The 27,748-nt window shown below is 44.2% G+C and overlaps 2 protein-coding genes across 6 annotated transcripts; one reads left to right on the forward strand and one right to left on the reverse strand.

Moving 5' to 3' along the window:
* Positions 1 to 748: 748 nt before the first annotated feature.
* Positions 749 to 7,025, forward strand: hapln2 (hyaluronan and proteoglycan link protein 2). 2 transcript variants are annotated; one of them, XM_048261728.1, is made up of 6 exons: positions 749 to 979; positions 1,719 to 1,845; positions 2,284 to 2,640; positions 3,313 to 3,429; positions 3,516 to 3,698; positions 6,597 to 7,025. In XM_048261728.1, exons 2-6 carry the CDS (start codon positions 1,764 to 1,766, stop codon positions 6,872 to 6,874), a joined length of 1,017 nt encoding a protein of 338 aa, XP_048117685.1. In that variant the 5' UTR covers positions 749 to 979; positions 1,719 to 1,763; the 3' UTR covers positions 6,875 to 7,025. The 2 variants fall into 2 exon arrangements, with proteins under 2 accessions (XP_048117685.1, XP_048117683.1); XM_048261726.1 differs by having other exon boundaries at positions 1,738 to 1,845.
* Positions 7,026 to 7,769: 744 nt separating this feature from the next.
* bcan (brevican) lies at positions 7,770 to 27,300 on the reverse strand. 4 transcript variants are annotated; one of them, XM_048261699.1, is made up of 14 exons: positions 26,718 to 27,300; positions 20,973 to 21,055; positions 20,257 to 20,649; positions 19,761 to 19,935; positions 18,989 to 19,116; positions 18,568 to 18,861; positions 17,204 to 18,475; positions 16,427 to 16,972; positions 13,122 to 13,229; positions 12,603 to 12,761; positions 11,857 to 11,939; positions 11,606 to 11,750; positions 10,957 to 11,139; positions 7,770 to 9,547 (listed from the first exon to the last, which is right to left on the reverse strand). In XM_048261699.1, exons 2-14 carry the CDS (start codon positions 21,046 to 21,048, stop codon positions 9,432 to 9,434), a joined length of 3,678 nt encoding a protein of 1,225 aa, XP_048117656.1. In that variant the 5' UTR covers positions 21,049 to 21,055; positions 26,718 to 27,300; the 3' UTR covers positions 7,770 to 9,431. The 4 variants fall into 4 exon arrangements, with proteins under 4 accessions (XP_048117656.1, XP_048117658.1, XP_048117659.1 ...); XM_048261701.1 differs by lacking the exon at positions 26,718 to 27,300 and adding an exon at positions 21,179 to 21,242; XM_048261702.1 differs by lacking the exons at positions 16,427 to 16,972; positions 26,718 to 27,300 and adding an exon at positions 21,179 to 21,235.
* Positions 27,301 to 27,748: the final 448 nt, after the last annotated feature.

A 27,748-nucleotide genomic window follows, 5' to 3' on the forward strand; every position in this document is an offset into this window, starting at 1 on the left:
GCTCCCCTCCATCCCCCATCTCTACCCCTCCATGCCCCTCTCTCTATCCCTCCATCCCCCATCTCTACCCCTCTATCCCATCTCTCTATCCCTCCTTCCCATATATTTCTATCCTTCCATCCCTCATCTCTCTATCCCTCCTTCTCATATCTTTCTATCCATCCATCCCCATATATATCCCTCAATCCTCATATCTCTATCCCTCCACCCCACATCTCTCTATTCCTTTGTCAATTCCTCCACCTCAACATTCTAATCTCTATGAATTACACAACATTTTCTCATCTACATTCAACTTGTTTCTAACAAAGCACCTTTCCAGCCAAAGGTGTTGGTTATTTAGGCCAGGGAGAGTGAAAGTGCAAAGATGAGTAAACTGTGGTATACTGCAGTGATGATAAGCTCTCCCTTAAACTGATCAAATGCTTACCACAAACAATAAATAAAATAGTGACAGGACCATACATTTGACATGGAAGAGACAACATCATTTTACCTTTTACAGGACATTCTTAGGGAGGGGTAGTCATTATTATCTATCTCCTGCATTTCCTCCCTGCAAACCATTAGCTGTGGGCATATTGCTCTGCAATGGATAGGCAGAGGAGGACAATAGGAAATTGTCCAGTCCTCATTAACATCTGGACGAGCGCGCAGTGAAAGGCTGTTTACCGTGTCTAGTGCATGGAACACATGACAGCTGACCAGGGAGACGGAGACAGCGACCAGAGAGAAGGGCAGAGAGCAAAGAGAGGAGAAGGGAGAGAGAGGGACAGAGAGCAAAGAGAGGAGAAGGGAGAGAGAGGGACAGAGAGAGAGACAGACAACAAGGAGATGAGGGAATAGTTGCGTACTTGCTACTGGAAGAGATTGATGAAAATTGAGAAAAGATCGCCAACTGGATAGCTAGTTACCATGTTTGGATAACTGTGAAAGTGATCATTTTTCCACCAAAGCTGCAACTCATCCTCTGAATCAGGTTAGCCTGTCTTTTCTCTGTCTCTGTTTGCTACAAGCCTCAGCTTCCACGCAATCTGTCATTTGTAAAATAGTGTACATTACATTTGCATAATCATGATATTCTTTTTTTTTTTAAATAAAAAAATCAGTTTACTTATGTTTTTTTTTTCTAATTACTCAACAGTCGCAATTAACTGTTGAGTGACATTTATACTATGCAGGACAGTTATTTACAGACGTTTAAGTGCAAGCAGTCAGATTTGTTAAGAGCAAGGAAATGTTTGTTTGACACTTGGTGGTAGAGCATAAGGGTAGTTATATATCACTTAAGAGTTCATGGAGTCTACTGCCTCAAGGAAAACAGTTGGTTTTGAACCATGTCATTTTGGCTGCTATTCCTTACATCTCTGTTGGGTCATACATATCATGCATGCTTTTTATAACTCGAGCAGAAATATGCTGTCTTGTCAATGTGATGACCAGTTTTTAACCATGCATATAGGCATATCAGACAGTAACTTTAAACCGAACCAAAGAATTTCATCACATTTGCTCACATCATTATTGACTTAAAAGTAATGTGAATTTTTGAACCATAAACAAAAATCTTATTATTCTCACAATAAAGTAATAAAATAATAATACAACTTTAATTATTTATTGGCTATTTACAACTCTACGTTGATAAAACATGAACTAGCAGACACACTAATCCCTCCCAGGATTTTAATATTTCTCTAAACTGTCCTGCTATTAAGGGTAACTGTGCTGTTTCAGAGGGGGCCTCTGTTCCCATTGGCATCATGGGCTGGGCAGCTGTCGTGGTGTTGACTATCAGTTTCCTCACAGTGAACACTGTTCTATGCCACACTCATGATGACCAAGGTAAAAGCTAATGTGAACATTTACATCTGTACATTGAGTACACTATTTAGTATTAGAACTGCAGTAAACTCAACCAAACTTTGGTCACATTGATGATGTTTTAGAATTAAATTTAAATATCCTTCATACAGGATGTGGGAGCTATACCTACAACGTGGTTTTAGCCTGTTTTATACACAGTGTGTTGAGTTTATGGTACTCTGTACTCATTGACTGTATGAGAACCTGGCATTTGAATGCCTTCATGTAGAAGACACGTTTACAGTACATGTTATGTGTATGTTAACCTTATGTCTGCTCTCTGAGAATAAGACTTAGCTGTTGCTAACAACTATGCTGTTGCTGACCCATACCTCTATCTGAACCAGCATAGTGCTTGCATTGTGATACATTCTGTGACTATAACATGTCTGACCCTAAAGTCCTTGTTCTCCTAAGGCCAGAAGACGCTAAAATACCTCATCGAGCCACCGGTGTATGCCGAGATCACAGTACCGCGTGGGGGAAACGCCACACTGCCATGTTTCATGCACACCAAGCCTCCCCGCTATCGAATCAAATGGGTCAAACTGGAGCCCCAGCATCAGGGAGTGGAGAACATCGTGCTCATCACCAACGGGCACGCCCAGAAGCACTACGGAGGCCTGGGGCCCAGGGCCTCCCTCAGGGAGGCTCATCCTCTGGACGCCTCCCTCCGCCTCGCCAACCTGGAGCTGGAGGACAACGGACGCTACCGCTGTGAACTGATCAACGGGATTGAAGATGAGAGCGTGGAGGTCACTCTGAGTATTGAAGGTAAGGAGCTACAAACAATCTCTTCCAAAGTTCTACTGCATATTGCTTGCAATGTATTACACATATGATCAAATTGCCAGCCTAAATACCATATTTATAAGTCGCTCTATAAGTCACACTTTTTTTCATAGTTTGACTGGTCCTGCGACTCAGGTGCAACAAATATATATTGATATATATGTTTTTTTTTCTCTTCATGAAACATTTTTTGACTGGTGCGACTTATCCTCCAGTGCGACTTATAGTCCGGAAAATACAGTAGCTATTTTTCAGCTAATATGATCACAATGCTATGAGTAGGCTGCATGCATTATGTTGAATGACCATTATGTTTGCATGCTGCGCATTATGAACACACAGAATCGCTAAACTGTTCCACAACCTATGAATGCTGTCTCTCCATTTCTTTTTTCTTGGAAATCTATTTTGTTTCTGCATTGTGTGCAGTACATAGCATCTGTATTAGCCAGTTATCTTGTATGCATCATGCAGGCCTACATGTAGCCTACAAGAGGTGTTCCTCTTTCCTTGGTGTTCGTTGCCACCATTGCCTTAGTCTGTATGCTCTGGGGGGTTGAATTGAAGGGCCTTGAGACAATTGCAGTTGTACCAAAATAAGATTGGACTGAATAAAACACTACTGACTCAACAAAACTTGACTTTGAATTTCAGGAGTTGTTTTTCCATACCAGAGCAAACATGGTCGCTACAAGTTAACCTTCAGCCAGGCTCAGGCTGCATGCAAAGAGCAGGATGCCATACTAGCCACACACAAACAGCTCTACAAAGGTGAGCCACACTTCTCTCCATAATGCCAGAAAGCTATGCAGGTCTTGATTAGAGTGGACACTCATTGCACCTCTCACCTGGGGCAGCTTGGACAGACGGATTGGACTGGTGCAATGCTGGCTGGCTGAGTGACGGGACTGTCAATTACCCGATTCTGTTGCCGCGTCCTGCCTGCGGCGGTGAGCTCGCTGCTGGCATCCGGAGCTACGGCCCCCGGGACAAGACCAAGGACCATTTCGACACTTTCTGCTTCACATCTGCCACGTCAGGTGAGAGGGTTAGGTCAGAAGGTTTCACAAGATTCCAACCACTTACACAGGAGTTATAGCTGTCGGAATTTATTTTAAACAGCCTTATAGGTGTTATATGATGAATATTGTTGTTTAATTGTCAATTAGCATGTTTGCCAGCTAGCTTGGACTCTCGCGTAATACCCCCAATTTCCATTTCACTCATTTTGAGACTAAGCCTATTAGCACCAATTAGCTGGACTGCTGTTGATTTAGGACGGTCAGGGGGGGGGGGGGTGAAATATCTAAGAGAGTAAAAAGAAACTCATAGAGTAGTCAAAAATAAAGTAGTCCCCAACAATAAATTGAAGCAATTGGTAAGACAATGTTGTCACATTTGATTACAAATTGTAAGAAGTAATAAAGCTAACTGTTGGTGTGTGTGTGTGTGCGTGTGTGTGTGTGTGTGCGTGCGCGCATGTGTGCGTGTGTGTGTGTGTGTGTGCGTGTGTGTGTGTGTGCGTGCGCGCATGTGTGCGTGCATACATACATGGTTGTGTCTAGTGGTGGGTTTGTCTCGCTCCTTTCCTTGTAACATGAAATACTGTAGGAGTAGCTGTTTGGGTTCCTTCTCTAAATAGCTTGCATAATTAGCGCCGCTGCTTTTCAGTAGAACTCAATGGTGGATTGGGTCCCTCCCTAAAACTGATAATATATCAACAATTTCAGTTATTTCACTTATAGATGAACCAATAAATATTTTCCCTGCAATTAATACACCAGAGTAATACTCATTGCTGTTACTGCTACTCTTTGCAATTTGAGTAACAGCACTGAGAGTAACAGCAATGAGTTCTTCAGATAAAATTAGCAAATATGTGAAATGTAGCCACATGGCATCCATGCTAATAGCTTGAGGACACTAAGCACATTCTTAAGATTTACCCAAAATTGTATTTTTTAATTTATTTTTTGCCTATCATCCATAATGTGTATGGGGGCAAGATAGACATTGGTCTTTGTCCAAGCATGTTTGTCACATTTCCAGTTGATTACAACCTGTTAATCATTGTTTTAACTGTAAATATAGGCATTTTCAAAGTACCTAGTTTTTATAGACATCCCCTGACTTACAAATGTCAACACGCTTTGTTTTTATTTAGATTACGTGTATCTTCTTGTCTTTCCAATATTGAAAGAGGATTTAGAAATCTAGACGCACCCTAGCGGCGGCAAATTAATTTGCTCAGCCTGTACGTCTAGTAGCAAACCATAGGAATTTCTATTGGCTAACACCGTGGATGTTATCCAATCACAGCGCTCTATTTTGTTAGAGAGTCTTAAGGCGGGCTTAACAGGATAACGACAGTCCTGCGACGGTGAACAACAAGGAAGGTGGCTATGGCGAACGAAGAGCGGTTGTTTGAATCGGCGGTTGTTGAATTGAACTTTGGAGGAGTTGGACTTGTGCTTTTCTTTGAAAGTTGAGCAACACAATGCACTTAAGTCATTCCTTTCGAAGAAGGATGTATTTGCCGTTTTGCCGACCAGATACGGATATGGTCGTAGCACTGGCCTTTTGCATGCCTAGGCAGTTTGAAAGACAATTCTCTGCCCGCCCCTTGGATTAAGCGAGGTGAATGGCTCGATTCCAGACTATACATTTCAATGATATAGGATGGCCTGCCAGGCTAGGATTTAGCCTCTGTGTCACTTTATTTTCATAGTGAAAAAGAAAGTCATGGACTACTTCTGAAAGTTCAAAGACACTCTGATTAACTTATATAAATTGAAATTAGATAGGAAAATCCTTCTTTTAGGTTTTGTAAGATTTTTTTAGCAGTGCCAATATTTCTGAGCAATGTGTTTTTGTTATTTTTTTGTATTTTAACTAAAATATTCTGGAGGTTTTATTAAAAATATGTATTTAAAGTGTAGATGGAATATGGGGCTACAGATAAAGGAGAGATTTTAATCGCTATATGTCACAGTAAAAATGTAGTGTTTTGCCTTGGGGACAGGCAGCAAAGGCTATTTTTTTATGCTCTTCTAATAATGTTTTAAATCATATCTCATAATAATCTCATACATTTGCAAGTTGATGCAGATGTATGACACTGTTTCAAAATAAAATGCATTTTACATTTAATTTCACACATTTTTATACGTTTAATGTCCTGGGGACGGAAATGTCACCAGTTCAGCAGAATTCAGAATGACCCATCTAACGCCATAATACAAGGACTTGTTTGAAGCGGTAATATTGACGTTGTAACTGTAATTGTGGAGACAAACAGCAGTTTGCTAAATGTGTCAGTAATTGTATGAAGACAGAAAAAACATTTTTTTTGTGTGAAAGTGGGTCGGCCTGCAACTGCTATCAGTGAATCTGAGTTTTTCATATTCTGTGCCGTCTACACATGTAATAATCAATTGATAAACTTGGGACTTATAGTAGGACAAAATTTGTATTTGCCTTGAGTGTACCGATGTTGTTGGAGAACTATAGGAGCAATGACTGTATTCAGGAAATGCTAAGAGTGGGTTCACTTGTGACCTAAACAGGAAAGAGACAATGACCTCCGTTGTGGAAGCGAGGTCAAACAGTGGGAAACAGGAGTCCTGGCATGACATTAGGGCACCCACCACATCCAAACCAAATGGACAATTGGAAATGTCATTGGAAAATACGACTCAATAAGCCAAAGGGCCAGATATTTCAATTAGAGCTTTGTATCACTACAAAAAGGACAAGTAAACATAAACAAAACCAGCAAAGCAAAACAGATCAATAACAATATTGCTTTTGATCTTTAATGTACATGTAATGTACATTAATGTAATGTAATGTAATAACAGAAACCTGGCAGTGAGCCCAAGGCAGTGAATCTGATTATGTCCCTTTCACATTACCTCCTCTGTCCTCTCTCTGCCCAGGATCTGTCTTTTTCCTGGCGGGGCCTCTGAACTTCGCTGAGGCCGAGCAGGCATGCCGGGCAGACCGAGGGGAGCTGGCACGGGTGGGGCAGTTGTACGCCGCGTGGCGATTCCAGGGTTTGGACCGCTGTGACGGGGGCTGGCTGCGGGACGGCAGCGTGCGCTTCCCCATCACCGCCCCTAGGCGGCACTGTGGAGGCCTGCCCGAGCCCGGGGTGCGCAGCTTTGGCTACCCGAGCAAGGCCCAAAGAATCTACGGTGCCTTCTGCTACAGGTGACACTCAGTAGAGGACCTACACTGATGCAGAATAACTTTTCCTTTCTGAAAACAAATGAAAGGTTTATTTGCCTATTCTGAAAGCACATATGGTAAAGGAGAATGTGTGGCATCAAAAAGTGACAGCCTGTCATCTCCACACAAAGACTTCAGGTGTGTGTGTCTATGTGTGTTTTTCATTCAATAATTCACCATAGATCTTACAGGTTTTTTTTGTGTGTGTGTGTGTGCTGGGTTGTTTCCATGGATATTGTATTTAACAAAACCTAGGAGGAGGATTAATTGCATGAAGAGTAAACACATAGTCTTTCTTTATTTCTGATAAAATTAGCCAAAAAATAGCTTTTCAAAAATGTCAGTAGTGCTATTTCTCGATTTTTTTTATTTTTTATAATACAGTATTATAATTAAAACAGCATTCTAAAAGCAATTAATAATACAAACCAATATCTTAGGTTGTATTTTAGTATGTTTGAATGTGCTGTTATGCACTCAATAAATGTTTGTTAATCTATTGCCTGTGGAAGATTTCTGATTAATCTATTGCCTGTGGAAGATTTCTGATTAATCTATTGCCTGTGGAAGATTTCTGATTAATCTGTTAATGTATATGAGTGAATAATTATTGTATCTGCCTTTTCCTCCTCATACTGATTTTACTGGGAAGTGTTTAGTTATTTTTTCTCCATTCTCTGTAAAAATGTGATTTATCATTAGATTGCTCACATTTCAACACCAAACATCCTTTTTTCTATTACTATTACAGATCCGACTGATGGTAGATTGTAGTTTAATGTCAGTGCAAATATTCACTGGAACAGCTCAAAGATGAACATAAGCTTTTTGAAGTTTTCTGTCTTCTGAATACTGTTTATAAAACAAGAACATGATCAATATTGTTAGTAAAAGATGACTTCCTTTATTCAGTTATGAAATCCTGGAACAAGCTGTATGCTTTAAATTGTGGGTACCATAGACCAGATGGCACCTAATGGCTTGATTTTATTTAAATGTATTTAGATGTAAATGTATTTTATTTAAATTCACAGTTACAGATACAGATGTAATTGGAGCACAGCTCAATTACATACTCATTAATATTTTCCCACAATGCTGGGGTGCGTTTCCCAAAACCATAGTTGCTAACTAAGTTAGCAACTTTGTTGGTTGCAATGCAATTTCCCATTGCAAACCAACTAAGTTGCTAACAGGTTAGCAACTATGCTTTTGGGAAACGCACCCCTGACAGCTAACTAAATATAAACTGTTGTTAGCCTTTGTAGAGGTCAACTCTACAGATGACCTTTAACTTTTAAAGTAAAAATAATAAAGGTAAGAATACATGAGCATAAGAAGACAGAATTTATTATATAATTAGGAAAGTGCTAAAAATCTTTAGTTTAGTTAAAAGTTTAGTTAGTGGGTTAAAAAATGTAATCTACAATAATCTATGATTCAATTTAATTTCAACTCATAAACATGTCAAGGAAAGCTTGAATGAGTGTTAGATGTTTATTTTTTCTTGTTTTTTAGGTGACCTTAACCTAAAAAAAAGAATTTCAAAGCATTGCAGAACTAGAGAGAGTGGGGGAAATACAGTTCATGTTATCATTCATTTCTACCAGGACTAAATAGAAAACAGGATTTCAGGTTAGGTGAAACACAACAGGAAAATATGTTTTTAAAGGTCATTAGAATGTGTCACAGTGTTTTCAAGAAACACCTCCACGTAAGAAAAAATTGAGTGCATTTTAGGTCATTCTCTTTTTGTCTTGACTTGTTTTCAAAACCCATCTATGGACAATAACAACAACAACAATAACAATAACAAACAACAACACTACAGTGTCTTGGTTCTGCTGTCTCTTGCATGTTAGTCAATCAAAACTGATAATTACATACAGCAGTAGACCTGGTATCAGCCTCAGCTTCTGACAGACCTGAATAACAGCACCAGATAGAGATGATGACTTGGTAGAAACATGAGGGAGAGGGGGAACAAAACCAGGCTGAAGAATGGAATCAGAAATCTCCATTCTGGAATGTAGAATAAAACAGAGATGTAATAATGGAGTTGTTTAATTAGAGTTGCACCGGCTGAGATTGGGAGCTCATGCTCTCGTTGTGCTGTATCAGCATGGCTAACATTGCCTTAGCACCTGTATGGCAGTTTAGGATTAAGAAAACCCATTCTCCCAGATATGGAACACGTTAAACTGAGATTTTCAGATGTTTTTCTTTTTTTTTAAATTGTGTCTTCTATCAGCTAAACATCTTGTGAGTGAACAAATTAGCAAACGAGTCACTAACTGCTGTGTTGTGACTGATATCTTAGAATTACGAAAAATTTTGTAATTCCGTGTCATGGGGAAATATACAATGTGTAATCCTGTGGTCTGTATATTGCTGGTGATAGAAGAAGTTGTGCAGTTTTCAAGAATGCTAAAAACGCTGGGTGACAGTGAGGCTTCTGACTATGTGATGGATGAGGATCTCCTGGGTCTTGGGATGACAATGGATTATGGATGAGGAAGTTCTGTTGGGTTCCTGTGAGATTCTTAGAAGCTCCACTTGATGTCCCAAAACTGTGGCGAGGCCTTCTCTGTCGTTGTGTCCTCCACCATCACCTCCGTACCCACAGTTGTCGACACAATGGCCGGAGACTCAGGGGAGGCTGGAGACAGAAAACGTCAGCTTTCAGACTTTCAAAATTATCCCATAGAGATACCCTCACACTACTGTATACTTATGAAGTTACAACATCACTTCACTCTCAGATCAAAAATATGCTAAATACATTTAAATATATATTCAAATCAGCCTAGAAAATCGCCACATTTCATTTTCCGTTGGTCTTATTACACTTTCTAACTTTAGAGGAGACAAGTTTTAAATAGGAAAATTACCGGAAATCTTAGTCACTTTTAAACGTGATGCTAGCAGGCGAGATGCTAATGGTCTAATCTTATTCAATGATCTATGCTAGGCTGGAGCTAAAAGTGGTATCGCCAGACTCAGAGAACGGCTGAATGAACTGGAGAAAGGTAAAAAAAAGAAGCTTCTAGAGTATGACTGACTCATGTGCATGACAGAGATGATGAGCCTGTGACTGATAGGCCAGCTTGTGTGTCTGTGAACCTCACAGACAAAAGGCAGAGGAATTCATTCAGAGCACAGGAGTTTGATAATCAGTTTTTGTGTTTTTATTTCTTCAGAAATGGCAACACCCAAGGCCAACTGTAAGTGTGTGTGTGTGTGTGTGTGTGTGTGTGTTTGTACGGGAGTTATGACAAAGAATTCCCTGGAATTCCCTTTTAAAGAACAAAACCTGTTTTTACCAGTTTTTACATCTGTTTTTACCAACCTTGCATGTTGTTCTTACAGTTTCAACCACGTCCTTGCTGAACATGGCTCTGAAATCTCATGTATTGACTGTGAGAAATGTGCAACTGACTGACGTTACATTACAGCGTCTTTGATTTCTCGAATGTGAAATGAACTGACGATGGAATATATATTCAGTTGTAAGTATTAGTGTTGGTATGGTGTTACAATATTAAATGTCCCATCAACAATTAATAAGAACATTAACAGATTCTAAATTTACACAATGGGCTGATGGCTAGTTACATCAGCCTATAGAATTTATTCTGGTTAACAATTTGTGATTAGGTTACAGCGGCACGGACAGCGGTGAGTGACAGGCTATTGAGGCATTAAACAATTTATGTCTTTATATGGGGGGACATTTTGAGCATAGTTGAATATTGGGGGGACATGTCCCCCTCAAAGTGTATTATGATTACGGCATTGGGTTAGAAGTGTACCTAGACACACAAAAGGTAGCAACAGTGTTGACAGTGCTGTAGTATAATAATGTTATCTCACCATCACCGAAAATGAGGACTACCCTCAATGAACTTCAGAGCATGAATAAAGATTGAATGAAAATAAGAATAACTGAAAGGGATGCAGTGCGGTAGACTTCTAAAAGCTGTTTTCTGATGCATAAAAGCCAGAGCCAATATATTGTATGTGTAAGTCCCATTTGGATTAGTGGAGGTGGCATTGGGCATACTCTACCTGATGTGCAGGTGATCTGAGGGTCCTCCCACTGGCCGTTGGGGAGGCATTTGATGATTGGGTTCTGCCTTTGGAGGTAGCCCTCCTCGCAGTAGTAGCGCACCTTGGCGTTGGTCTCATAGCGGAGGCGCCGCTTGCCAAACATCTTTGCATTTAGGACAGTAGGGGGCTGTCCACAGAAGGCTAGGGATGATGAATGCACAACGCGTAACTACAGTGGACCTAAACACAGTAATCAAGTATTTCCCAACCAACTGAACAGTATCCTCTTGAACATAAAGATATCACACTAACAATAAAAGGAGCATACTGTCCTGCCAGGCTAGGCATTATATGTCCATGGTTGGTGTGTATTCAAACATGTAAGGGTCTTGAGATTGCTACAGTATGTCTTTGTTTTTATTACACAGATCACCATCAAGGCGTCTAAAATAAACTTGACTTTCACACTCTCACACTCACTCATTTCAACAGAGCCTTTTGGTTATTATTAACTCTACTAAAGCACATTACTTCCATTTGTTGTGTTTGGTGATGTTGATTGGTGTTGGCTGATTGTCCATCTCACCGTAATGGATTGAGACGTCATGTCACAGATGTGAAGACCAAAGGAATCAGACCATCTTTGTGCCGTTTGTGGCGTACTCACCGATGCCCTTCTTGCAGGTGTAAGAGAGGTGGTAGTTGCAGGGCACGTCGCTCCAGCGCCCGTCGTCATGCCACACCATCACCACACAGTTCTCCCCAGACAGGAAGTAGCTGTCGGGCTGCCCGCGGTACCAGTTCTCATAAAGCTTTGAGAGAAATATATTTACATCAATAGGGGAAGGAGAAAGAAAGAAAGAAAGAAAGAAAGAAAGAAAGAAAGAAAGAAAAAAAGAAAGAAATACTTTCTCTCACCAGAGGATTTCCATCAGACCAGCGGAAGTCTGCCTCGATTGTCCTGTCGTTGAGCCCGGTCCACTGGTATTCCCTGTACCTATCTGGAGACAGAGAGAGTGAGAGAGGAAGGGGGGAGAGGAAAGAAAAGAAGAGAGAGGATTATAAACACTTCAGAGAGGCCACTGGAATGTAAGATAGCTTTCAAGCCCCCGTCCTTTTTACAGAGTAGTCAAAACTAGTAGTAGCTGTGTTTGGGAAGAACATGAGCAAACTAGGCACTACCAGAACGAGCCCAGAATGATTAGGAAAGTATACCTTGTGATATACATAGACGTAACTGTGCTGCAGTGTGGTGCATAAAGACCTTCTCTTGACACAGGTAATGGAAGTTGAAGAAACTTTCAAAACTGCTATGGATACATTTTGGCATTATATTGTGTATCTTGTGTTGCTTTGCATTTACTGAATGTAAAAGACGCTATAGAAAGCAAATGTCAGCCGTACAAATTTATTTCAACTCGGTGATTTGGCTTTCTGAGTCGGCTCTTTATTAAATTTAGCAGTTATCAAAATCTGTCTGGTGTCTGGCCATGTATAGACTTCAAATAAAGACTGGAAATCCAAGTCACAGATTTCTTAATATAAAAGGGTAAAGTGAATCAAATACGATTGCTGAAATCAAGGGTATAAAGAATCGTGATATGAATACTTTGTGACCAAGCCGATAACCCCTAATGACTACTTCCTCAGAGGTGACGGTATACCGTTGATGAAATTCTGCTCTTCTGGGCTCATGACTGACACCAGGTGGCCCCCGCACATGCGACAGTGCTGCTCCGCAACCTCCCAGCTCTGGCGCTTCACAAAGTGTCTGTAGCAGAAGCCCTGGAACTTCTCCCAGCCCGGCTCACAGTGCTCCATGTCTAGGAGAGGGAGAGGGACAGGGTTACCCACCCACCCAGTCAGGGAAATGGCACAAGTGGACACATGTGCATACACATGGCAGTAAACATACAACCGAACACACATCAACACACAAATGAGTGAGAGGACAGAAAAAACAGTACATTTATTTGCTACATTTTCTGTTCCCTTAAATATGATTCCACATTTATGTAGTCAGTAAAATGCTGCCTATAATGTTCAATGTGAGGTTTGTTAATGTTGTAGACATGTTGTTACATGGCAGAAATGTATTTTCCTATCAACATGAAATATGTACTTTTATAATCTCAGAAAGAGATTTTATTTTAAGACTGACGCTGAATTCAATGCTCACTCACCTATCTGGCAGAAATCCCCTCCATAGGTTGGTAGGCAGAGACACTTGGTGGTGGATCCACTCTCAACACATGTGCCACCATTAGCACATGGGTTCTCCGTGCAGGCATCTGAATCATAAATACCCTCTTGAATTTACGAATTTACCTGCTTTTCTTAAATTAATAACGGGTCAAGTTATATTTGTGCTGTTGTATGACATCTTCATGATTGTATACTGCAGGCAAAACACAACCAGATATTGGGTAATTACAGTAGTTGGCCACAGGAGGGCAGTATTTTATTTCTTTCAGAATTGGTAGGTCATTAGTACTGTGCTAGATGTAGGGAGGCAACATTGAACCACACACACTGTATATTCTTTCCTTTGCAAAAATACTATACAAGAAATACATTCTATAAAACATCTTACATCGCTGTCATTCAGCAGGTCCTGAAAAAAATGGCTTTCAACTTCCAGTGCATCAACTGTGTAAAAGATCTTTACTGAGCTTTGCTGTTCACTCTTTGACTCATACACAATGCTTTTTGTCAACAATCTTACACAACACAGACAGCTACAAAAATGTGCCCTTGTCTGAGAACGTAGGTTCTGTGATATTTCTTCAAGTATTTACACCTTAATACACTACATCATATTAATCTGAGGTCTTCTGACTGGTTTATGGGTTTCAGTTGTAACAAATCACATATTCATAAACATTTTTTTTTCCACAGAGGTAGAACCAACAGACCCTACCAAACCAAGATCAACTTAGTGCAAGTACGTGTGCATCACAAGTGCATTAATTAACCTGTTGCCATCTCTGGCAGTTAAACACAGTGGCTTTCAGTTCTAAGTATTAGCAATGAATGCTAAAATCATTATGCTTTGCATTTGCATTTAGAGGAAGATAAAGAGCAACTAAGGTGTGCAGAAGAGTTTCCAGCAAGCCATAGCTGAGACATCAGTGCAAGTATTACTGGGGGTTCATTCCAGCTTTGAGTTGCAAGCATCAACAATAAGCAGGAGACCAAAAATAATTGAGGTTTGCTTGTGGCTGGGCTGTAGACTCAGTCTATTCATCGGCTGGATCCAAGCCTTGTGCTGCCCTATTCAATGTGCTAGTGCAAGTTTGATTCTGACATGGGCAGCTGTTAGCAGCCAGTGGAGAAAAACAAGCAGAGGCAAGAGTGCTTAGTCAGGAAGGGAGAAAGAGTCAAGTGGCGGCTAAACGAGGCTGTAGCGTTGAGACAGAGAGGTGCGGAGAGGGAGCGAGCGAAGAGAGAAAGTGTTGCAGTGCATGGTGCAGGGGGAGGAGGAGGAGGTGGTGAAGGAGGAGGTGACCTCAGTACATTTGCACAAGGAGAAGAAACAAAATGGCGGACAGGGAGGTCACTTTGCACGGCGTGTCTCGGTCATTACCTGAGAGGTTCCCTGTCCGTACGATCACCGCTCTTTGAGATGGCAGTGGTCGTTGGATAGCAGGCTCGGTAGGCGTCACCTCCTCCTCATCAACATCAACATCCTCTTCTACCGAGGTGGTGGTGGTGGCGGTTGTTACGGTCAGATCATCAAGAAGGTCCAGCTCCACTGGAGCTAATGTGGTTGTGGGGCTATGAACCTCATCTGACTCCATGGTGGTGACAACTAGAGGGGGTGTGGTGACAGATTCTGTCTCACTTGACGAGTCCAGGTACTCTGTGGTGGTGGAATCTGTCTCGGCGGATGAGTCCAGGGACTGCCTTGTGGTGGTGGAGTCTGTCTCGGCAAACGAGTCCAGGGACTGCCTTGTGGTGGTAGAGTCTGTCTCAGCTAAAGAGTCCAGGTACCCCTCTGTGGTCGTGGAGTCTGTCTCTGTTGATGAGTCCAGGGACTGCCTTGTGGTGGTAGAGTCTGTCTCAGCTAAAGAGTCCAGGTACCCCTCTGTGGTCGTGGAGTCTGTCTCTGTTGATGAGTCCAGGGACTGCCTTGTGGTGGTAGAGTCTGTTTCAGCTAAAGAGTCCAGGTACCCCTCTGTGGTCGTGGAGTCTGTCTCTGTTGATGAGTCCAGGACTGTCCTGTGGTGGTGGAGTCTGTCTCTGTTGATGAGTCCAGGGACTGCCCTGTGGTCGTGGAGTCTGTCTCTGTTGATGAGTCCAGGGACTGCCCTGTGGTCGTGGAGTCTGTCTCAGCAAACGAGTCCAGGTTCCCCCCTGTGGTGGTGGAGTCTGTCTCGGTTGGACTCTGTGTCTGTTGATGAGTCAGGGACTGCCTTGTGGTGGTAGAGTCTGTCTCAGCTAAAGAGTCCAGGTACCCCTCTGTGGTCGTGGAGTCTGTCTCAGCTAAAGAGTCCAGGTACCCCTCTGTGGTCGTGGAGTCTGTCTCTGTTGATGAGTCAGGGACTGCCTTGTGGTGGTGGAGTCTGTCTCTGTTGATGAGTCCAGGGACTGCCCTGTGGTGGTGGAGTCTGTCTCAGCAAACGAGTCCAGGTTCCCCTCTGTGGTCGTGGAGTCTGTCTCAGCAAGCGAGTCCAGGTTCCCCTGTGGTGGTGGAGCAGAGTCCAGAGATGGTCCCCTGAGGTGGTGGACTCTGTCTACTTGAGTCTAAGTGGTCCCCTGAGGTGGTGGACTCTGGCAATCTACTTGCGAGTCCAGGGACTGCCTTGTGGTGGTAGAGTCTGTCTCAGCTAAAGAGTCCAAATTGCCCTCTTTCCTGTGGTGGAGTGGGATCTGTCTCTGAGTCCAGGGACTGCCCTGTGGTGTGGGAGTCTGTCTCTGTTGATGAGTCCAGGGACTGCCCTGTGGTGGTGGAGTCTGTCTCAGCAAACTGCCCGAAGTCTGTCCAGGTTCAGGGACTGCCCTGTGTGGTGGTGGAGTCTGTCTCAACAAAAGCGAGTCCAGGTTCCCCCTGTGGTGAGGTGGAGTCCGGTTGAAAGCGAGTCCAAGTGGTCCCCTGAGGTGGTGGACTCTGTGTCTAACGAGTCTAAGTGGTCCCCTGAGGTGGTGGACTCTGTATCTAACGAGTCTAAGTGGTCCCCTGAGGTGGTGGAGGTGCGAGTCTGACCACTGAATTCCAGGTCGGAGCGAGATTCTTGTGCTGTAGATGACATCGGCGTCCCCCAGCTTGGGGTCTGTGTCTCGCCAGGAAGCAGAGTGACCTCCACATTAATGTGCGACGTGTCTGTGGTACTTTCAGCCTCGAGTGTGTCAGTGGTGGCCAGAGCATCAAAACTGTCAGTGGCGTTCACGTCCTCAAGAAGGCCAGTGAAGTCTTCATCCTCACTCTCTGTGAGGTTTAAGGAAGGGGCAGAGGTGACATTGAACTGCAGGGCGTCAGGGTACTCACCTAGAACAGATGTGCCACTAGACGACTGCACAGGCTCCTCGACCTCATCTTCCTCTGACTCGCTTCCCTCTTCACCACTCCCCTCGTGGCTAAGTGTCGTCTCTGAGTACTGTGCGGTTGTGGTGTACAGAACGTCAGGGGTTTCCCCCAAGCCCTCCTGCTCCACCCTCTCTAGGTCCTCCAGGGACACTCCCAAGGCAGACAGGGTGGTTCTCTCCGGTATGAAGACGTCCAGGTTACGCGGAGTGCCCGATGCAACCTCCACCATCTGCCGTGTGTCCAACGGAGTGGCAAGCGTGTAGGGCACAGGGGAGGTCAACAGGGTAACTGAAATGACGTCATCATCACCACGAGCCCCCGAGCCTTCGCCGGAACCTCCCTCTGTCCCGCCCGCTATGGTAGGCATCTGGCTATAATCATGCTCTCCATCATGATCAGTTGGGAACAAAACTGACTCTTCTGATGTCGCACCTGCCTTCTGCTCCACCATGTCTACAGTGGTGGGGGAATACGGAGATGGTGTACTAGACCGCTCCTGATCAAAGCCTACCAATTGACAATCAAACTAAAATCAGTCAATGGGAAAAGTCAGAGAACTCTGACATATAACAGACATCTACAAAAATAGCAGATTATGAGTATTATAAACACATGAATAGTTCATTATTCATGTTTTGGGGCTGGTTTCCGATTTAGCTCGTCATTTACACAAACACTAATACAAGAATCGTCAGTGCAGTTCACAAATTATTTTCACTTCTTCGACTCGTCACTTACCTGTTGTTGTCACCCGGATGTGGTCAGGAGATATGTGGTCTGTGTAATCGTCTGGGGTCAGGGTGACCAGCTCTGCCGACTCCACTGAGGCAGCCGTGCCGTTCTCCTCCACCTCTGCCTCCTCAGCATCTCCTGTGAAAAAGAACTTGGGCACCATCACCTCCACATCTTCATCCCCAGATCCCTCTGTGGGGGCAGGGAGCGTGGTGGCGTCCACGAGGGAAGGCTGGGTTGGTGGGGCAGTTTGGACTTGGTCCTGTTCCTCGTGAACAGAAACATCCGTGTGAGCGCCACTCGTGAGCGCCGGTGCCTCGGTTTGATCCGTATCTTCCGTTTCAGACAGGTCGTGAGATTGGGTTGGGTCGGTGGATGGAAGCTCTGTGTTGTTCTCCAGAAGGGTTGAATCAGTGAGGTCCTCCAGGGGTCGTGTCATCATGTCCTCAAAGGTCACTGCTTCTAAGGTGTCATATTCCTGGGTGGGATTGACCTGCGTTACATTGGTGGACTCTGTCATTTCATGACTGGCCACAGAACCCTCATGGATTTTAATATTATCGTCCCAATATTCCGATGGGCCAGCTGATCCCAGGTTGGTCTCTGGCGTGGTCTGATAACCACCCTTGGCCTCTTCTGACACCTCATACACCAGTGTTGATACTAAAGGCCTTATGGTTGTTTCTGGTACACTTGTGCCCCCTGTGTTGAAAAGCACTGAGGATTCTTCATTTCCTGAGCTGGTTTCAGGCGTTGGCTGGTAATGTTGGGGAGTAGAACCATGTTCATCTTGTTCAGTTGGCAGATACAGCGGAGTTTGATTTGTTTTTGGAGAGGAATGATCGTACGTGTCGTTCTCCTGGGAGTCACCTCCTGCTCGGGCAGGGTCGCTGGTCTCCCGGTAAATTTCTGGCACTGATTCGAAATCAACAGGATTGGTGAGCACGTGCACCTCTTGCCATGGGTCATGCGTGGAGAAAGTGTCCATGTTGATGGGCGCCGGAGTTGTGGGGCTGAACGGGTCTCCAGCCAGAGTACCCTCCTGAAGGGGCATTTTGGTGGCAGGAGGCTCTATCACCCTTCCTAATCCCGGGAACTGTTTGCTGAGAAAAGGAAAGGACTCAACAGCACCCTGGGCCTCATTCTCCACTGGCTCCGTCACTTGACCCAAGCTGAATTCCTCCAGGGGGTCAGAGAGGGTGACGATGCCTTGGCCCTGATTCTCTGGCTCGGTGGCCATGTACTCCATTGGGCTTTCTGTCTGAGCGCCCTTATTGCCTGTGAGGGAAGGCACAAAGACATGGGTTAATGTAGTATTTTGTGCATTAGCCTCCACAGAGTGCAGCTAAAATCAACTTTTTTGGCCTTACCTCTGAAGCAGTAAACGTCGTGAAGCATGTGAGACTCTGGGAATCCAGTTTGGTTGCTGTAGCGGTACACAGTCTTGACTCCAGGGTCGGGCCCACCACAGCGTTCCCGGGGCGTCACAATCGGGTAGCGGACACTGCCGTCCGCCAGCCATCCGGGACTGCAGTGGTTCAGGCCATCGTTCCAGGCGGCGTAGAGTTGGCCAGTGGTGGCTAACTCTGCCCCTTGCCTTTCACAATAAGCCTTGGCATCTGCCAAAGTCAACTGCTGGGGTGTGGCAGAGTGGAAAACCTCCCCTTTGGGACAGAGACAGAAGTTAAGCTTGGCTGATCTAAATGTATTATTAGACTGACTTTTATTTTGATCACATCTTTGACATCACATCTTATTTTAGCCTATTTTTTGCTAGTATATGAAGGATACCTTGAATGTTCTCAACGTAGCAGTACACATCATAGAGCTCATCTGGGTCGAGCATTCCATAATTCCTGACTCCCGGCATTCCATCCATGTCCCCAAAGCAACCCTCCCGTGGCATCTGAATGGGATATCTGGGAGAAATAGGAATTAGTCTGATTGGTGTAAAAAAAAAATGGAAGGGACTTCTGAGGTTTGTCATCATTACTGAACAAATATTAGCATGGTAGAAAAATTTTGTTTTATTTAAGTGTCAGTCATTACCAAGCTGAAAGGTACATTGAAATGTAATAGCAACAAAGTACATGTTCATGTTTGCAACACCAAAGAACTTTTCCTTTATCGGACGCACGCTATTTGTTTATCCAGCTCCGGCTTTGCAAATAACGATGTCCACAGACAAGGTAGAATATGTTGCATGATTTTATGAAGGTATGATGTATTGCGACGTCAAATTTGTAGTTTCTTATGTCTCATTCCATCGAACTACAGATCCGCTACCCGATCTGGCAAACTTACATAGAGCGGTTATAGCCGATAGAGGGCCGCAAAGCGAATGCAGAAGTGTCGTTCACCCTGTTACGAGTTGATGAACCACTGAAACAATTTTGGAAACATTATTTTAAGGTACAAAAAAACTCTTTGGTGTTGCTTTAACAGCGCTCCTGTGGAGTCTGGGCACATTGTATTGGGATTGCTTCATTATGCTTTGCCAGTGAAGCCACAGGAGCACAGATTAAATGTCGGTGTAGTGGCGCTTGGCCAGAAGGCTTGTTACCTGACTGAGCCATCAGACAACCAGCCTGCGTCACACTGCTCATATCCACTGTTGTAGGCAGCCAAGAGCTGCTCAGGGGTGGCGATCTGGGCCCCGATGTCCTCACAGGCGTCCTGTGCCTGATCAAAGGAAAAGGCGTAGCGGCTGGATGGATGTCGATAGTGAAACACGACCCCTGCAAAGACATACTGTGAAAATCAACAGACGTACTCCCTTTTTCAAGACTCTGACTAGCTTTGAAAAGGCACCAGACAAACAAGGCTGATTGTTTTTGCTGATTTGCAAAAGTTGAAATGATATGATTCATAAAACACTTGATAAAAACACAAACAAATAAATGAATACTATAGTGGACTATATGAATGTGCACTGCATAGTAAGCCTGTCAAATATCATGGTTAAAGTCAAATGACTCATTGTGTCAGACACAACTCACTCACCCTGAAGCCCCACTGACCACCCAGCACAAGCACTGACTTAACTGACTAAGTCTCACCTTTGACTTTGATCTGGACGAGGTCATGGGCGTCCTCCAGGCCCTGTTGAACCTCGCAGCGATAGAATCCCGTGTCGTTGTGTCGCAGCTCGTCCAGTTCCAGGGTGAGGTCAGCCGGGGACGTGGCGTAGTTCGGCAGTGAAGCCCGGCTCTTGTAGGCCTCGCTCACCTTCACCCGGTCGCCGCGGGCAACCAAGATCTCAGTCTCCTTCTCCGCGGACAGAACACTCCACTTGACCCGCGGAAGGGTGAGGACGGCATGACGACCCACCGTGGAGACCGTCGGGGGTGACTGCGACAGGGACACATGACAGGGGAGCACAACGAATCCACCCAAAATGGCAGCGGCTGGTGGCGATTTGGGGATGGTCACCTGTAGTAGCCTTGCATCATCTGTTTGACCCAGAAAAGGACAGAACACCAACTCAATACAATATGCCTTTCTGGGATACCTGTTGGACTTGGTGTCTGTGGTCTGTTTTTTTTTTTAATCCAACCAGCACCTTTTAATGGACACCTGGAAGTCATCTGGTGTCTAGACGAGTTTTACTGCAGCTGTCTCCCTTTTTGACCATCTCACAGTAGGTGAGGAGGAACCACTGTTACACCATCCAGCCAAAAGAGCTTAACTTTCACAAGTGCTATAACTGAATCTCTAAAGGGCACCTGACTGGCTTTAATTATTTCCTGGACGTCAGATGGAGAAGGTGACCCACCTGAGGCGGTCCTGCCAATGCTGGAGAACTGGGCGATGAGTAGACAGATGGCTCCCAGCAGTCGAGACGGGAACATTTCTGATCTGAAATGGACCGAGAGAGCGAGAGAGAGAGAGAGAGAGAGAGAGAGAGAGAGATGAGGAAAATGCAAGTCACTGTTTATAGGACTGGGATCTGGGATGGAAAATGACACTCATGCCACTTACACATGCCTAAAGAAGAGCATGTTTAGACAAGAGACAGCACTTCTCCTAAAAAAAGGTAGAGTCAAGAAGCAGAAATAGAAAAGTAGAGAGAGAGAAAAACAGACAGGGAGAGAGGTAGAGATAAACAGAGACAGAGAGAGAGATTCAACCACCCAAAAAGAACACGTCAGAAAACATCTGTGATTACACTGTCATTTATCAAAATCAGACTCAATTACAAGGCAGAGGTCAATGGCACTGTTTCTCTGACCACTGCAGCCGACTGATGCTGCGGTGATGGAGACATAGTATTGAGTTACCTTCGACAAATGACAGGGTTTCACAGACATGGTAAGGGCCCACTGATGGTCAATTTTACCATGTCTCACTGTGCAGGGGGATTACACTAGTGGATGCCTTGAAAGAGACACAGACTGTGTTTGTGTGTGTGTTTGTGTGTGCTTGTGCAAGTGTGTGTGTGTGTGTGAGTGTGTATGTGTGCATGTGTGCCTGTGTGTATGTGTGAGAGAGTGTGTGTGTGTGTGTGTGTGTGTGTGTGTGTGTGTGTGTGTGTGTGTGTGTGTGTGTGTGTGTGCGTGTGCAAGTGTGTGTGTGCATGTGTGTGTGTGAGTGTGTATGTGTGTGTGTGTGAGAGAGAGAGTATGTGTGTGTGTGTGTGTGTGTGTGTGTGTGCATGTGCTATGCGAGAATGTGTGTGTCCTCTGTCTTCTCCAGCTGGCAAGGGCGAAGTTTTCCAAGTTCAGTCGTGTGAGCAGAATTTTGATAGATCCCTCGAGCTGTACAGCTAACAATCCAAACCTTCATTTGCCCTACCCCCAACGACAGTAAGGTCTTCTCTGGACATCTGTCTCTCAACACCCCCTTCCCCTCCCCATACATCAAGGCACCCACATGGTCTTTCCAACAGACAAGACAAGAGACAAAACGGCACTCTGAGAAAGTGTCCAGTCTTTCTGAAGGTGCAAGAGAAAGCAGAGAGGGAGAGGGAATGAATTAAAAGATAAATGAATGGGGAAAAGACCCCCACCCGGATCAGTTGGGATGCTATTTGTGCAAGTAAAATGAAGTGCCTAGTCATGCTGGAGGCCCAGAATACTGGGAGCCGTTGCCAAGGCCACCTGCTAATCACCAACTCATACAGTGAGTTAGATCAATCTGATTTCATTTCACCAGCAGCCAGCACGCCAGCGCACACACACACACGCACACACACACACACACACACACACACACACACACAGTAACCGTTAATGGGTCCCGTATAGTATAGTTTTTACAATGTGGTTTAACTCGTTTCAAGGTCACTAAAAATTGTGTTTTTTTAGGAGACCTATTTCATCATTGGGTTATAAAAGCCTTCTGAACCGAATCCCACCACTGCAGTGTAAAATTGAAATCTAAAGCCCATTTTATTGCTCTCGGACAGCCAAATAAATAGAATGGAAAGCAATGAAGACATGAAAAGAGCGGAGGGAAACACTGAGAGTTTTGTGCTGAGTGGTGATTTATTCAAACTAAACTGTGAATTAGTGCGTTAATATTCCTGTTCCCACTGTAGCTCATTTGGCATCCTTGGTTGCTTTTAATCGGAAATAGGTTTATTAATACAGACAGTATGATATCATAGATTGGTAGTCTTGGATCGATGAAACAAAACCAAAATAACTTGATGATTCAAAAATGACTCATCCTGACTCATGATGAAAAGGAATAAAAAAAGAAACAGGTGGAAAATTGTTTCGGGGATACATCAGAGCTAGCAGTGTGGCTGTATTTCAAATATACTGTACACAGGAGAGGTGTTCAATTCCCAGTGCTATAGGTAGGGGATTTTACACAGTGGCCAATCAACAACCACGCCTATATATCATCTAAAACAAAACCTAACAAATCAGCCTTTGTGGGCAAAAAACATTACCAACAGAACAAAGCAAGGTCAGTAGATGTGACAAAAGGAAAATTCTAGAGACAATGTGACACACAGCACACGGAGCTGCCAACGCGTCTCGCTTGGCAGAAAATCACTGGGTGTTGGTTGTGGGCATGGGCACCCCGTCTACTGTGCTGCGGGATTCGAGCACTGCGTTCTGGGCCGCGCTCAAAGGGGAAATTAGAGAGCCTCTTGTGATTCATGGTGGCAGTCTCCATAACGTTTTAGACTCTTGAGAAAAAAAAAGGAGAGGAAGAAAGAGGGAAAAAAAAGAAGAAAGGAGAGAGAGAGAGAGAGAGGAGAGAGAGAGAGAGAGAGAGAGAGAGAGAGAAAGAGAGAGAGAGAGAGAGAGAACCCAGCATGGATGAGGCAACCCAGTAATCAAGCTGCCAGAGCTCCCAGTCTCTGCCATCTCCTCTATCGTCACTTTAAAAAGAAAACCTCCACACATCCTGCTTTTCAGCCTCAGCTATGCACAGGGATCTTATCTTATCAGGAGATGTGGGTCTGAACTGCTTCAAGGTCAACCAGCACTGAGGAAAAGAAAGACTTCTGTCCCACCGGTCATCAGTGGCCGACGGCTACGACCACTTTTTCCGAAAGGCCGAGAGTGGAGCAGGGGAAGCTGGGAGGCCGAGGCAGTCCCAAGTCCCAGACCAGAAAAACCTCAGAAGTGCTTAGGCAGGCAACATCACAAGGGCTCGGTGTCTGGAATACCAAATGACTTCACCTTGAGAAATCGCAGTAAAGGAAGTCCGACCTCGCGGATGCCAGGGAGAGGTCATTTGAGGCTGCCTCAGTGGCGGACTGGTGAAATGGGGGAAGGGAAGGGTGCCAGCTTGCCACGCCATCACCCCATCCCCCTCTCCACCTCCTCCTTCTTCTCCTTCTGCTTCCACCATACAGTCTCCCTGAGAATAGCGCTCTAAGCCCAACTCAGTCCCCACTCTGATAATAGCTTTTTGATTAGAACAATGGAGACAAACCAAAAAACCTCTTTTCATCAAGGCTTGCTTGGAAGAGAAGATTACGGAAAGAACACACACACAGATTTGCTCATGCTCTCTTTAGCTACTCACTCTCTTTCTCTCTCTCCCTCCCTCTCTGTCTTCTTCTTGCTTTCTCTCTCTGTCTTACTCACTCACTCACTCACACGCACACGGACACACACACACACACACACACACACACACACACACACACACACAGAAAGAGCAGGCTAATTTCTCACTCTTTTTGTCCACCCTTTTTTCTTCGCGGGTCCTTACTGGACCTCTGGATGTGGTGATCCCCTGTCCCCTCCCTCTGTCTCTGCCTCCCCTATCCTCGAACGACTCAGTCTGCTCATTTCCCAGGGCAACCGGTAGCCCTTTACAAACACAACAAGACAGGAAATCGAGTGTGTGTGTGTGTGTGTGTGTGTGTGTGTGTGTGTGTGTGTGTGTGTGTGTATGTGAAAGAGAGAGAGAGAGAGAGAGAGAGAGACTGACTGAGTAAGTGTGTCTCTGTGTGTGTGTATTACTGAGCGAGTATGTGTGTGTGTGTGTGTGTGTGTGTGTTGCTGGGGAGAGTGCGAGTGCAGGGAGGCAGCTGACCGGCTCTGAGGGGACACCACCAACCGAGATGAGAGTGAATCAGCACTCCCACGTGCCTGCCGGCCAGCCCCGCGCACAGAAGCTCCTAGGCCCCGGAGGATGACGTGAGCCCTCACGCCTGTGGCTTTTAAGAGAGCAGACTCCATTGGTGGGGGTTGGGCGGTGCGGTGCGGTGTGTGTGTGTGTGTGTGTGTGTGTGTGTGTGTGTGTGTGTGTGTGTGTGTGTGTGTGTGTTTGGGGGTGCTGCCTATTCGCAGGCTGGGCTGCAAGGCTGATTAGGCAAAAAATTGCTGTGTTGCTGCTTAGCTCCTTAAACAGCTTAGGTTGGCTGTATCTGAGCAAATCGTGGGAGCCCATGTCTTCTGTGGACTTTGGCCTTCAAAGCCCCACATGTAAACACAACTGTTACCGTAACCGCTCTCGTGCTATGTTTATTCAGAGCTTTTTTTCCTGTCAATTCACACAGCTGAACACATGGCTGTTTGCTCACCTAACTAACTATTTTTGGCAAAATGTAGGTCCATAAATTAAGAGCTTCAGTTTGAATTGCTCGCCACCTCTGTAGACAGTCTGCAGCTGAAGCACTTAAGGCGCAATAGAGTGTGATGTTTGCCTTAGCTTTTTACTCAAATATATGACTGATGATGCGCACGCTAGCCTCTGCATTCCCAGTCATGGCTCCACATTCCACGTGACCCAAATATCCGTCTTTCCCCTCGCCTAAATGAGTGCAATGATCACACAGGCAGAAATGGCCCATGTGTTTCTGCACCCAGGTCTCCTCCTCTTTAATGGGAGACAACTTCCTGCAGTTGACAGTCATTTTCTCTGTGGGGTGTGACAGACACAAACTCCTGGGTACCGTACATGATTAAGGGGCTTGCCATGGTCTCTCTGAAATTAGGTCAGACCTACAGCTTCCTCTCTCTGCCTTTGTCGAGCATCTGTACTTACCTATCATCCAGAAAAAAAACATGGTTGATATCTCAATATGATCTACATGGAAATGCATAGTTCTTATTGCTGTGCAACGTTTCAGATACAAAGCCAAATAGGTGGAATAATCTTCTATGCTAGCCTTGCCATGTTTCTTAATGAAGGCCATAAGAGGTGGAGATGCTAATGTGTTGAGTACACTAATGATGCCTGTGAGGTTTTTCTTCTACTGTATTACATTCTATTGTAACAGTGTCTATAAAGCAATAACATGGCATGGCACAGAACCATGAGTGCGTAAACTGGTATTAATAAGACTGCAGATATTGAATCAATGCCTTCTTCAAAGTGTGAATGCTTTGTAATTACCCTTCCAGTTCATGCACCCATTTACATTAAAGATGTTATTTTGATGTTACAAACACACACACAGTACTAAACAGGATGAAAAATCCTCAGATAAGTAATCGTATATCATTTTACCACGCAGTTCTACAAACAATGAATCAGTTTAACAGGTTTAAGAGCTAACTTCCTCCCAAAAGACAACTGCTAAGAGGGGGGATTCTGCATAGAAAGTCATACTTGAGAATGCACAAGATAAATGACAAATATCACTTACTAAAGAGCTACAAAAGAGTGAACATCATTTTCATTCAGAAAGAATCAGACCAAACCAAAGCCTCTGCTATAGCAAATGAAAATGTATGAGCCTATGGCACAATAGCAAATGTGTTGGGGTTCATCATATTGACATTGATAGGGAAACTCCACTCAACAGCTAAAGGATACACCTGAGAAAGAAACAACAGAAAGAAAGAGCAAAATAGGAATTCTGCATGAGAAAAATAATCTCCAGCTTCATCGAGTTTTACCGAGACCACACAAAACAACCATGTAAAATTATGAAGATGCATGGTGACAATAAAGAGACTTTGGTGGAAAAAATAGATAAATAATCTCAATGAGCTCTATGTCTAATCTCTATGTTTATGTCTTTTCTCATAGATACAGATAGGTACTTAAAAATATTAAAGGTAGACTACTTAAAAAGACAAAAAGAGATCATTTTACATACCGGTATCTTGGAAGTCCGTAAAATCTCTCTTGGACGTATTTCCGTTGACGAATCTTCTGCAGGTAGACGTTCCCAGTAGATTAACCCAGTACCTTAAATTGGAGCAATTATGTCACTGAAAATTTAGTTAAACACTCATCGGAATAGAAAGGTGCAGAATACTAGTAGGCTACGCTCCGTCCGCCAGCGAAGGAGGTAAGAGAAAGAGTCTGAGATGGAGAGGTGGCCGAAACTACGTAGGAAAAACGCCTGAACAGCCCACTTTTTTGGTTACGACAAAAGCACTCTTATTTGTCCCTTGAATTATGTGAGGGGAAGTGGGACGGGTGGGAACTGATTAAAATGTTTAGCCTACAAGACGCACTGATTCCGTTTTTTTAAACACGCATCATCTTAAAACGATGTTCTGAATCACTGCGTAACGAGGTGGCTCGGATAGGCTAGTTACAGGGTTACACTTCTGGGTTCTGGGAAATTGTCCTGAGTTGGGTTTACGACGGAACAACAGGACTTGAGGTTTGGGATAGCCTACTGCATCGTTGCAGACTGGCACGCACGCTGCTGATGCTGCCACAGCCTGCACCTGCACCTGCAACCGTTCGTCACAGCCTAGGCTGCGCATCCCAGTGAGCGAAGGGAGAGAAAAGCTGACGGCATCAAACTGCAGCAATTCATTGGTGGTTACCCAGGGAAATCGCCTGCTCCTAAACACTTTTGTGCTCTTTCACTTTATTGAACTTTCCTTAAAAACATAGACATCATCCTGGTTTTTCTCTACACATTTTTAAAGGCTGTGTTGTAGTTAAATTTAAGAAAATTAGTGTCACCTCAAGGTGATCATCTACATATTGAGGGCAATAGCCTATCATGTTTTTTATGTTGGATTGTTTGTTTGCATGTTGGATTGTTAACATTTGGGGTAGTTTTATGTCATGTTGTAGAAAAGTAAAAAGGCACCATAATTCAATTAAAATTTAAAATCTTCTCTAGATGTGATAGTTAACTAGCCCATTTATATTGTCTGTAGAGTA

This window comes from Alosa alosa, chromosome 13 (assembly GCF_017589495.1).
Source record: "Alosa alosa isolate M-15738 ecotype Scorff River chromosome 13, AALO_Geno_1.1, whole genome shotgun sequence".
NCBI lineage: Eukaryota > Metazoa > Chordata > Actinopteri > Clupeiformes > Clupeidae > Alosa > Alosa alosa.